We start from the raw sequence: 12,711 nt of genomic DNA, 5'->3' as shown, positions 1-12,711 counted from the left end.
TGCAGGTTCCCATTTGGGGTGTGTCTTTGGACACTGGCAGGGTGCATGGAGAGAGAGAGGGAGGTGACATTTGATAGCCAGTGTTTCTATGCATGCATGCCTGCTAAGTGGCTTCAGTCATGTCTGACTCTTTGCTACCCCATGGACTGTAGCCCACCAGGCTTCTCTGTTCATGGCATTCTCCAGTCAAGAATACTGGAATGAGTTGCCATGCCCTCCTCTAGGGGATCTTCTCAACCTAGGGATTGAACCCATGTCTTCTGCATTGCAGACAGATTCTTTACTGCTAAGCCATCAGGGAAGCCAGTGTATCCATACCTGACCAAAAAGAAAAAGAAATAAGATGGGTATGGGCAGCCTCTTTCTGTTGGTTTGCATGCTGACTAAGACTTCATTGTCATACTGGAGAGCTCTGGGTCTGAAACCCAGGTGACCACGGCAATTGAAAGCCCGATAATGCAGCCCATGAAAGTGCAGCTTGCTGCTGGTCTTGTGAGACTCTTCCTGGAACCTCAGCTCGAATCAGATACAAAGGAAGTCACATCCCAGCCATTTAGGGGCAGGAGGCCAGGGGGCCCCAAGAGTGAGGCAGCAGCTTGGTGCAGAAGCACACAGGGAGCTAGTTGGCAGAGAAGGAAAGCGAAATCATCAGATTCAAATCATGGCTTCAGAAGCCTCGGCAAGGGGAGGCCGGGGAAGGGCTTGGCATTGCTTCTTTGTGTACAAATATTGTCTCTTATTTTCTGGGCTGCAGGGTGAGGCAGAATGGAGTATTTGTGCAACACAGCCCAGCTTTGTTCTCTGTGCTTCTAATGACCGTCAGCTCGGAGGCAGGAAGCCAATCAGAGATGATCGTCAGCAGGAATGGCTTTTGTTGACTCCCCAAATTGCCCTGAGTCTTGGATTTGCTTTTCAAAGTGTGCATGGAGCGTGGCTCGACTGCTTTCAGCTGAAGGCAAAGGCTGAAGCAGGTGACAAAGAAGACCTCTTTTCCTTTCTTAGACTCTTATTCCCAGGTTGCCTATTTCAGACTTTATTTTCACACCTGGAAAGTGGGTATATATTCCAACTCCTCCTCCTCCAGCCTGTAAGATCCCTTGGTTTTTATGAAACGTCCATGATACTAAATGTAACTCTAGAGCCAAACAGGATACCGAGGCTAGTTAAGTTTCCAAGAGAGAAAGCTGGGAGGAGGGCAGTAGTTCATCAACATGGCCAAGTTCAAGATATGCTATTTAATCCTTCTGCACAACAGTGGATTTCAGTGTTCCCAGAGGACACTGGACAATATCTGGAGATGAATTTTGGTTGTTATAAGTTTTGATTCTCATAACTGGAGAGGAGGATGCTACTGGCATCTAGTGGGTAGAGGCCAGGGATGCTGGTCAACACCCTACAATATGCAGGACAGCTCCCGTGAAACCCCACCCACAGAGAATTGTTATTGTTGTTCGGTTGCTAAGTCATGCCTGACTCCCTGTGACCCCATAGACTGCCTCATGCCAGGCTTCCCTGTCCGTCACTATCTCCCGGGGTTTGCTCGAACTCATGTCCATTGAGTTGGTGATACCATCCAACCATCTCTCCTCTGCCACCCCCTTCTCCTTTTGCCTTCCGTCTTTCCCAGCATCAAGGTCTTTTCCAATGAGTTGGCTCTTTGCATCAGATGGCCAAAGTATTGGAGCTTCAGCGTCAGTCTTTGCAGTGAATCTTCAGGATTAATTTCCTTTAGGATTGACTGATTTGATCTCCTTGCTGTTCGAGGGACCCTCAAGAGTCTTCTCCAGCCCCACAGTCAGCCCCTCATCATGTCAGTAGTGTGGGAGTTGGGAGACCCAGCTCCAGAGTAACCAATTCCCTCAGGCTTTCTCCCTCTGGCATCCATTTCTCCACACCTAAGCCTCCTTCTCAGAAATTTCCAGCTTTGTTGTGTTAGTGTGTTAGTTGCTCAGTCGTGCCCGACTCTTTGCGACCCCATGGACTGTAGCCCACCAGGCTCCCCTGTCCATGAGATTTTCCAGGCCAGGATACTGGAGTGGGTCACCATTTCCTTCTCCAGGGGATCTTCCCAACCCAGGGATTGAACCTGGGTCTACTGCACTGCGGGCAGATTCTTTACTGACTTTTTTATTTAAAGTAATTATTGATATGTATGTTCTTATGGCCATTTTGTTAATTGTTTTGAATTTGTCTTCCTAGGTCCTTTCTCTTCTCTTCCTCTTTTGTTCTCTTCCAATATAAAATTTTAAAAATTAAATTAAAAAGAAAAGAAATTGCCAATTTTGTTTATTAAGGCTGTTGGCCTGAGGATGCTTCTGCAGATCTGGCCGGGGAAACAGGGATATTGTGGATCACCCGCTGACCAGCAGATCAGGTCCTGATATGAAGTGAGCAGGACAGACCCTCCCCAAGGGCAAACCCTCCAGTGGGACTGTCTAGTGGCTGGAGCAGTGTTCCAGGTTTCAGGGAGGCGCTTGTGCCCAGAGAGAGAGGGAATATGCCTCTAGAAATGGCCATATGACCTACACCTTCCCTCCTTTGGATCTTGAAAGGGCTGACTCTTGGAGGCTTGACTACCATGTTGTTCTTTACTGAGGTGAAATTCACATAGCAGTACTAGCCATTTTTAATTCCTTGGTATTCAGTACATTTGGAATGTGTTCAGCTATCACCTTGATCTAGTTCTAAAACATTAAGTAACCACTCACCATTGCCCGCTCTCCCAGCCCCCTCAGTCCTTGGCAACCACCAGTCTGCTTTCAGACTATGGACTTGCTTGTTTTGACCATTTCATATCAATGGAATTCATACAATATATGGTCTTTTGTATCTGGCTTCTTTGACTCAGCATGATGTTTTTGAGGCCCCTCCACACTGCAGTGTGAGTTAGTGCTTCATTTTTATGGCAGAATAATATTCCATTCTATGGATATATCATATATTGTTTAACTATTCATTCCCTGATGGACATTTGGGTTGTTTCCACCTTTTGGCTAATTGTGAGTATTGCTTCTGTGAACATGTATCTGAGTACTGGTTGTCCAGTGCTTTTGGTGTATACCTAGGAGTGGAATTGCTAGCTTTTATGGTAATTCTATGTCTTAACTTTTTGAGGAGTCATCAAACTATTTTGCTCAGTGGCTGTACTGTTTTACATTCTCACTAGCAATGTACAGTGGTTCCAGTTTCTCACATTCTCACCAACACTTTATTTTTTAAATAAATCAACCCAGTTCTTTTTTTTAAAGATTTATTTATTTATAGCTGCACTGGCCTTTATTGCTGTGTGTGGGCTTTCTCCAGTTGCAGAGGGTGGGGGCTCCTCCGTTGTTGCCAGGCACGGGCTCTAGGGACATGGGCTTCACCAGTTGCAGCTCATTGGCTCAGCAGCTATGGTATCCAGGCTTACTTGTCCTGCAGGGTGTGGGATCTTCCTGGACCAGGGATCAAACCCATGTCCCCTGCATTGGCAGGCTGATTCTTTACCACTAAGCCGCCAGGGAAGCCCACCAACACTTGACTGTTTTCTGTTTTTTTCATTCTTATCATCCTACTGGATGTGAAGTGGTATCTCATTGTGTTTGATTTGCATTTTTCTAATCTTCTTTGGAGAAATGTCTTTTCAAACTCTGCCTGTTATTTAATTGGCTTGTCTTCTTATTGTCTAGTTGTAAGTGTTCTTTATTCTGATACTAGACCCTTATCAGATATATGATTTGCAAACATTTTCTTGCATTCTGTTGGTTTTTTTTTCACTTTCTTGACAATGTCCTTTGATGCACCAATGTTCTAAATTTTGGCAAAGTCTGATTTGTCTATTTTTACTTTTGTTGATCATGCTTTTGATATCAAACCTGATCACTGTACTTTATTTTTAATTTAATTTTTATTTTAAATTGGGATGTAGTTGATTTACAGTGTTGTGTTCGTTTCAGGTGTAAGCAAAGTGAATCAGTTATGTACACACACACACGAATATATATTCATTCCTTTTCAGATTCTTTCCCCATATAGGTTATTACAGAATGTTGAATAGAGTTCTCTGTGCTATAGAGTAGGTCCTTGTTGATTATCTATTTTATATATAATAGTGTGTATATGTTAATCCCAAACTCCTAATTTATCCCTTCCCAACCCCACTTTCCGCTTTGGTAACCATAAGTTTGTTTTCTGAGTCTGTGAGGCTGTTTCTATCTTGTGAATAAGTTCATTTGTATCATACTTTAGAATCTACATATAAGTGATGTCATATGGCATTTGTATGTATCTGACTTACTGTATATGATAATCTCTAATTGCATCTATGTTGCCACAAATAGCATTATTTCATTCCTTTTTATGGCTCAGTAATAGCCCATCGTATGTATGTACCACATCTTTATCCATTCTTCTGTGGATGGACATTTAAGATGGACATTTTGCTATCTGATCTGATCACTGTATTTTAAATTGCGACCACCAACCTCCTCTCCTGCTTTTTCTCTCTGTGGCATTCACCGTACAGTACCGTATGCCTCTCTTCTACAAGGGCAGAAATTTCTGTGAGTTTTACTCTCAGCTGTGACCCTGTGCCCAGGACCTGGCACGCAATAGGTGCTAAATTGATATTTGTCCAATGAAGGTTGGAGGTGAGATGGAGGAAGAGCATCTACAGTTTCCTTATGGAGTCATCTGCTGGGTTTTCATGGCAGTGAAACTCCTCTGTATGAAGCTATGTTGGTAGATCCATGTCATCATACGCTTGCTCAGACTCACAGAATGTACGACACCAAGCATGAACCATAGTGTAAGCTAAGGACTTTGGATAATAGTGATATGTCAGTGTAGGTTCATCACGGGTGACAAAATTCACCACTCCAGTGGGGGACGTTCATAACAGGGCAGGCTGTGCCTATGTGGGGGCAGGGGACATGTGGGAAATCCCTGTATCTTCCACTCAGTTGTGCTTTGAATCTAAACAAAGCTGAAAAGATTTTCCTTAACTCTGTGATACTCCCTTTGAATATATGATTTTAGCCACCATCATAGCAAACTGCATCGTCCTCGCCCTGGAGCAACACCTACCTGATGATGACAAGACTCCGATGTCTGAACGACTGGTGAGTGATGTTTCCCCGCCGGGGTCTCTGCTTTGGGGGCAAACTGATGTGCCTGTGGGATCTGAGAGCAGACTGGGCTCTTAGTCTTGTCTCCAAGAACCAGATCCTGGGCCCCCTGCCTGTTGTTGTTTAGCTGCTAAGTCCTGTCCAACTCTTTTGTGACCCCATAAACTGGAACCCACCAGGCTTCTCTGTCCATGGAATTTCCCAGGCCAGAATATTGGAGTGGGTTACCATTTCCTTCTCCAGGGGGTCTTCCCAACCTAGGGATCAAACCCGTGTCTTCTGCATTGCAGGAGGATTCTTTACCACTGAGCCACCATGAAAGCCCTGGGGAACCTAAATTTCATGAATACCAATAATCTGGGGAGAAAGAAGTCCTCGCTGCCTATCCTCCACTCTTGCCCCCCAGCAGACCTTTTGTTAATCTGGAGAGGGATGGAGGGGTTACGTTGTCCATGAGGAGTCACATTCAGAACAAAATTTTGGGGAATTCTCTGGCAATTGGGTGGTTAGGACTTGATGCTTTCACTATCAGGGCCCAGGTTCAGTCCCTGGATGGGGAACTAAGATCCTGCAAGTCTGGTGGCACAGCCAAAAAAATTTAAATAAATAAATAAGTTTTTAAAAAAGAAAAACAAACAAAAATTCTTGTGAAAAATATTAACCATACATAAATACATGGAGAACAGTACCATGAACCCCTCATGAACTCCTCATCCAGAGACAACAAATATCAAGATTTTGCCTCACTTCATGTTTCCTTTTGTTTTTTATTTCCTTGGTTTGTTTTTCTTGGCCAAAGTATGTTAGGGCAAATCCCAGGCAATACGTCAATTCACTGCCATATACTTAAGTCTGCATTGCTCAAAATATGGGCACTTTCTGGGACTTCCTGGCAGTCCAGTGGTTAGTACTTAGTGCTTTCAATGCCATGGCCTGGGTTCAAACCCTGGTTGAAGAACTAAGATCCCGCAAGGCACATAGAGTGGCCAAAAAAGATGCTTTCTTACATCACCCCAGTGACATGTTGACATCCAGCACACCAGTGGTTCCTGGGAATCATCAAAAACCCAGCCAGTAATCAAATATCCACAATTACATCAGAAATGGCATCTTACAGGTTGTTTTGTTTGAACCAAGATCCGTACATGGTCTAGATTTGATGTTAAGGCTTGTAATCTAAGGCAGTTATCTTCCCTCCTGCCATTGACTCTGCAGAAACCAGTCCAGTTGCCCTAAGGAAGGTCCCACATTCTGACTTTTGCGTGATTGCTTGCTTGCTGCTGCTGCTGCTGCTAAGTCGCTTCATTCGTGTTCGACTCTGTGCGACCCCATAGACGGCAGCCCACCAGGCTCTGCTGTCCCTGGGATTCTCCAGGCAAGAACACTGGAGTGGGTTGCCATTGCCTTCTCCATTGTGTGAAAGTGAAAAGTGAAAGTCAAGTTGCTCAGTCGTGTCTGACTCCTAGTGACCCCATGGACTACAGCCTACTAGGCTCCTCCATCCATGGGATTTTCTAGGCAACAGTACTGGAGTGGCTTGCCATTGCCTTCTCTGGATTGCTTGCTTAGGGTATCATTTAGCTGGTTTCTCTTTCCCCAGGTTTACTACACATGAATATCAGCTCTGGAGTCAAAATCCAGTCAAAATCCAGTTTGATCTGGTGGAACTCTGCAGAGCTGTAAAGTAGCACTAAGTTCTCTCTTGATCCCAAGCCATCCCCCATCCCCCTGGTTTGCCTCCTGGCATTCTGACAACCCCAAGAAGGAGACCTCGCTCCTTCCCATCACCATTTCAAAGCCAGCTTTCAAAACTCAAGTGTAGGGAGAGAGAGATTTTAGAAGTCATTCCTTCCTAATCCACATAGTATTGATGATCTCAAGGCTCTTACATGTTAATAGCTGTGTATTGGGCTTCCAAGGTGGTGCTGCAGAAGAGCCTACCTGCCAGTGCGGGAGATGCGGGTTTGATTCCTGGGTCGGGAAGATCCCCTGGAGTAGGAAATGGCAACCCACACCAGTATTCTTGCCTGGGAAATCTCATAGACAGAGGAGCCTGGTGGGCTACAGTTCATGGGGTCACAAAGAGTCAGACACAACCCAGCACACATGCATGCAGTTATGTATTATAATGTGTTTCCTAAAAATAGATAACTAGTCCAGAAAAACAATGACTTAAAACTTTTTTGTTTGTTTTTGCTTAAGATCAGGCTGAGTAAAAAGAGTTTGTTTAAAGAATAGTAAGCAAATAGTAGTAGCGATGGTGAGCTGGTATGGGAAGGCTCATAGAGGCAGAATGAAAATGACTGAAGCTTGAGAAGCATTGTCATTAACAGATGAGGGAGACAGCAATGGAGAGGCTCTGAGGGAACAAAGCTTATAGCTTAATTCCAAGTATTAATACTATAGAGTGTCAGCTGGAAGCCAGGCCTGGCCGGAGGCCTGGTGGGGAGCTGGGAGCTGGAACATCAGTCATTTACCAGCCAGTGCAGAAGTGTTCATTCCAATATTTTCTCAACCTGAACTGCTCTACTGGTGCACACCAGCTTAGAATCATCACAAGTGTCAGATTTGGGGGCTTGGAGGTGAGGTCAGTGCACAGGAACCAACCCCAGGGTCCTGGATGATGTATGTGACAAGTAAACATTCTAAACCAACGCTTTCTTGTGGAACTTTCTACAGTGATGGAAATATCCAACATCTGCACCGTCCAATATGTTAGCCTGGAATGGGACTAGTGTGACAGCAGAACTGAGTCTTTCGTTTTATTTCACTTAAATTTATTTTTTATTATATATTTATTATTCTTGGCTGTGCTGGGTCTTCGTTGCTCTGCCTGGGCTTTCTCTAGTGGCAGTGAGTGGGGGCTACTCTTCATTGCAGTGCACAGGCTTTTCATAGCAGAGACTTCTCTTGCTGTAGAGCAAGGCTCCAGGTGCATAGACATCGTAGTTGTGGCACTCAGGCTTAGTTGCTCCATGGCATAGGGGATCTTCCCCAATCAAGGATCGAACCCGTGTCCCCTGCATTGGCAGGCAGATTCCCAACCACTGAACCACCAGGAAATCCCTTCATTTCAATTTAAATAGTCACACGTGGCTGCCTAAGTAGTGTGTAAAGTTGGCCAAATGGAAAGGAGTCGTCTTCTCCATGCTTCTGTTTTTCTCGCAGTAGCCTTTGGACAAGGTTACTCCAGGCAGAATGCAGTGAGGCGCGGTGAGGGCTGGAAAGTCTGGAGAGGTGAGGGGAAGTGGGTAGAGATTCTGAGTGGGTGGTTCCCTGTTCATGCTGCCCTCTGTCCAGCCAAAGACACTAATCTTACCTTCTCCCCCTTCCAGGATGACACAGAACCATACTTCATTGGAATTTTTTGTTTCGAGGCTGGAATTAAAATCATCGCCCTTGGATTTGCCTTCCATAAAGGCTCTTACTTGAGGAACGGCTGGAATGTGATGGACTTTGTGGTGGTGCTAACAGGGTAAGTGGTCTGTGGTGTGTTTCTTAGAATTATCTTGAATGATGAGAACTCTGGAAACATAAGGATTGGCGGCATCCGGGCTGGGCTCAGAAATGCTGAGCCCCCATGTTCTTCCATGTGCTTCTGCCCTCTTACCCAACCCCCCTCACCTCCTCATCTCGGCTGGAGATTACGGCAGATGCTTTCTGTTACAATTAGAATAAATAGCTTTTAGAATTGACTGCTTCCAAAGTGCTTTACGTGCATTCTCTCATTTAATCCTCACAACAATCCAATGAATTAGGAAACATTAATATTCCCATGTGAGCGCTGAAGAATCTGAAGCATAGAAGGAACTTGCTAGCGATCACCCAGCTAGTAAGTGATGGAGCTGGGATTTGAACCTGAGATGATATCATTCTGGAACTCGAGTTTGTAACTATTGCACACACATAGTCCTTTTGCTTTGCTTGGGCAAATACCTTGCCTTTATTTTAAATTGGTAAATGCTTTTTGAGGACTTCAGGGTGCAAGAGATTGTGGTGGGATTATGGAGAAAACCAGCTGAAGTAAGGTGCAGTCAGTGCCTCTGAGGAGGTTTCAGATCTGATACAATGAGCCAGAGGTAAAAGGTAAAAGGTGAAGGTGTATACTCTGTCCACCTTGTATAAGGTAACTCTAGCTACTATAACGGCAACAACAAAATCCAAAACTAGGTAATGACTTAAACACAACAGAAGTTTTATTTCTTGCTCGTTGAAAGATCAAAACAGTTGTTTCTCACTGGCAGGCTTCTCTCCTCTGCACAGTGACTGAGGGACTCAGGCCCTTAATATACATTGTGGTTCCCTATTGTTGACTCACAGATTGGGTCTGCTTGTCTACAGGAAATCATGGAAGAGACATGAACGTGGATGGTGATGCTTGGGGCAGGGAGGCGGTTGTAGAGTCCTGGCTGGAACCTGGCTCATAACCTCTTTCACTCATACAGACTTCTGCTCGAATTCAGGCACATGCCCATACATGGCTCAGGGAAGCTGGGAAACAGCACACTGTGCTTAGAAGGAAATGGAAATGGATTTGGTGGATGGTCAGCCAGTCTCCGTTACTGACCCCAAAGCCCTTTATCCAGTCCCAGTATAGACTTTACCATTTTGTGATGATTTTGAACTCCTTTGCTTACTTATTCCTCCCCTCCAAGCTAAGTCTTTTTCTTCTCTCCCAAGAGCCCTATTCACTGAGAGATATTCCTCATAGTTCTCCTACATGAGAGCCCAGTTTTCCTCTATGGGATTATAATCCTCTATGGGATCATTTTTGGGGGGTGCTCCAAAATCACTGCAGATGGTGATTGCAGCCATGAAATTAAAAGATACTTACTCCTTGGAAAGAAAGTTATGACCAACCTAGACAGCATATTAAAAAGCAGAGACATTACTTTGTCAACAAAGGTCCATCTAGTCAAGGCTATGGTTTTTCCAGTGGTCATGTATGGGTGTGAGAGGTGGACTATAAAGAAAGCTGAGCGCTGAAGAATTGATGCTTTTGAACCATGGTGTTGGAGAAGACTCTTGAGAGTCCCTTGGACTGCAAGGAGATCCAACCAGTTCATCCTAAAGGAGATTAGTCCTAAGTGTTCATTGGAAGGACTGATGTTGAAGTTGAAACTCCCAATACTTTGGCCACCTGATGTGAAGAGGTGACTCATTTGAAAAGACCCTGATGCTGGGAAAGATTGAAGGTGGGAGGAGAAGGGGACGACAGAGGATGAGATGGCTGGATGGCATCACCGACACAGTGGACATGGGTTTGGATAAACTCCGGGAGTTGGTGATGGACAGGGAGGCCAGGTGTGCTGCGGTTCATGGGGTTGCAAAGAGTCGGACACGACTGAGCGACTGAACTGAACTGAACTGATGGGATCATTTCTGTGTGGGAATCACAGTTCTCTCTGTTGTTTAGTCGCTAAGTCGTGTCCAGCTCTTTGTGACCCCATGGAATGTAGCCCACCAGGCTCCTCTGTCCACGGGATTTCCCAGGCAAGAAGACTGGAGTGGGTTACCACTTCCTTCTCCAAGTTTTCTTCCATGGGATTCTATTTCTCCTCTGGGCCTTGTTGCTGCTCCAGGTCCGTTCTCTCTTGGCAGACGTCATGGGTCTTAGTGACCATGCTGTGTTGGCTGGCCTCTCATAATTCAGGTTTTAAATGTATCTGTTGTTTCAAAGCAACATTGCTTCTCACAGAAGGAGCTGTGTCAGTTGGGCTATTTTGGTAGAGGCTTTCAGGTTTGAGTGGTCTTTTATGAGGGCTAGCTGTAGTGTTTTCTGACAGGGGCTCTGCTGTGCCCACGGTCCTTTGCCTCATGACCTTGGAAGGTTCCTTGGATGTATCATGGCATTGAGCACTTTTCTCTTTGCTTACTAGGAAACTTGTGTGTGCAACAGCTCAGTGGTTGACTTTGTTGTTGTTGTTTAAAAATGTATTATAAAAAAAGATGTGATAGAAATAACCATTTCTAAAAAGGTATAATAGAATAATTCTAAAAGAAGTAGAGAATCATATAACAAATGCCTGTGTAACAAATTCTAAAAGAAGTGGAAAATCACATAGCAAATCATATAACAAATATTCGTTGAATGAATATTTGCATTCATTGAATGCAAATATTGAATGAACAATATTCATTCAGTGAATATTTATTAGGCAACTACCATATGCTCTCGAACACAGCAGTGGTCAAAACAGACAAAAATCCCTCCTCTTGTAGTGCTGACATTCTAGTGGTGAAGAAAGACAAGATGCATGAATGAATACAATATCTAGTGTGTTAGATGTTGATGAGATATTTTTAGAGAAAAAATAAAGCAGAGAAGGGATGGGTCGTATTATGGGCAGGAGGGCTAGAAGTCAGGGAAGACTAGCATTGGGGAGGTAGTATTTGAATGAAAACCTGGAGGAAGTGAGTGAATAAGCCATGAGCCGAAGGAGGAGAGTGCCAGGCAGAGAGAGCAGCAAGTGCCAAGGGCCGGAGGTTGAGCTGCATCTGGTGGGTTTGATGAACAGTGACGAGGCCAGCATGCCTGGAGCAGAGTGGGTGAGGGGAAAAGTCGGGGAGGTGAGCACAGGGAGGTGATGGGGCAAACTGCCATCGAAATGAAACCTTTACCTGATTAAGAATTTGATATTCCATTTAAAGACTACTTGTTCAAGTAGATTAACCTTTACACAGATTCAACAATACATCATTTGATTTTCTTTTTTCTTTTCCTTTTTTCCTTCAATCAGTAACTTTAGGAAGATCTAGTAAAAAGGTCTTATCCATATTTCACTGAAGGTTCTTTTTGACTAAGAAAACAGTATATTTCAACTGTCCTTGAAAGCACAGGAAGTTGCAGTAAAATATACAACCAATAAAAGTAAACATATTGGTGACCACAAAAAGCAAAACCTTTATGTATAGCATAGAGAACTCTACTCAGTACTCTGTAATGACCCATGTGGGAAAAGAATTTAAAAAGAGTGGATGTGTGTATATGCAAAGCTAATTCACTTTGCTCTATACCTGAAACCAACACAGCATTGTAAATCAACTATACTCCAATAATAACTTTTTTCTTAAAAATGCAACCGTTTTAATACGGCGTAAGCCCCTGCATTCCCTTTCCTGCCCCCATTCTTTTCTCTCCATCCAGAAGCACTTTCCTGAATTTTGTGCTTATCATTTCCATTTATGTATTTACACTTTTATATAAGAATATAAGAAATACGTGATACTTATGTTACAGTTAATTAGATAAGCATGTAAGAAGTATGAGCTTAATCTGCTTGACAAGAATGGTCCCATCCATCCGTTTTCACTGCTTCATGGTATTCTGTGGTATGAACATTCTACCATGTATTTATACATTTGGGTTGTTTCCAGCTTTGTGCTATTTTGAACAAAGCTGTCCCCTCGTTCTTGTGAGTGCATTTCTCTAGGGCATATGCCCAGGAGTGGAATTGCTGAGTTGTATGCTCTATGCATTCCCAGCTTCACTAGATCCTGCCAAATTGCTCTGCAAAGTGGTTGTACTAACTTATGCTCCCTGGGGGCTGACTTCTGCTGCCAGAGGCTGGCTTGACCTTGATGGCAGGAAGAAGCCTTCAAAACC

General features: G+C 44.1%; 1 protein-coding gene across 12 annotated transcripts in view; it reads left to right on the top strand.

Annotated features, from left to right (window-relative positions):
* CACNA1A (calcium voltage-gated channel subunit alpha1 A) overlaps positions 1-12,711 on the top strand; it is a 379,358-nt gene that overhangs the window by 168,082 nt on the left and 198,565 nt on the right. For all 12 annotated transcript variants that reach the window (XM_027547946.1, XM_027547955.1, XM_027547945.1 and 9 more), the window contains exons 4-5: positions 4,994-5,099; positions 8,441-8,580. In XM_027547946.1, coding sequence (XP_027403747.1) covers positions 4,994-5,099; positions 8,441-8,580 — 246 coding nt within the window. The remainder of the gene's footprint in view (positions 1-4,993; positions 5,100-8,440; positions 8,581-12,711) is intronic.

This window comes from Bos indicus x Bos taurus, chromosome 7, assembly GCF_003369695.1.
Source record: "Bos indicus x Bos taurus breed Angus x Brahman F1 hybrid chromosome 7, Bos_hybrid_MaternalHap_v2.0, whole genome shotgun sequence".
Taxonomy (NCBI): domain Eukaryota; kingdom Metazoa; phylum Chordata; class Mammalia; order Artiodactyla; family Bovidae; genus Bos; species Bos indicus x Bos taurus.
Note: the sequence above shows the minus strand (reverse complement) of the source record. Positions and strands in the feature narration are given on the sequence as shown.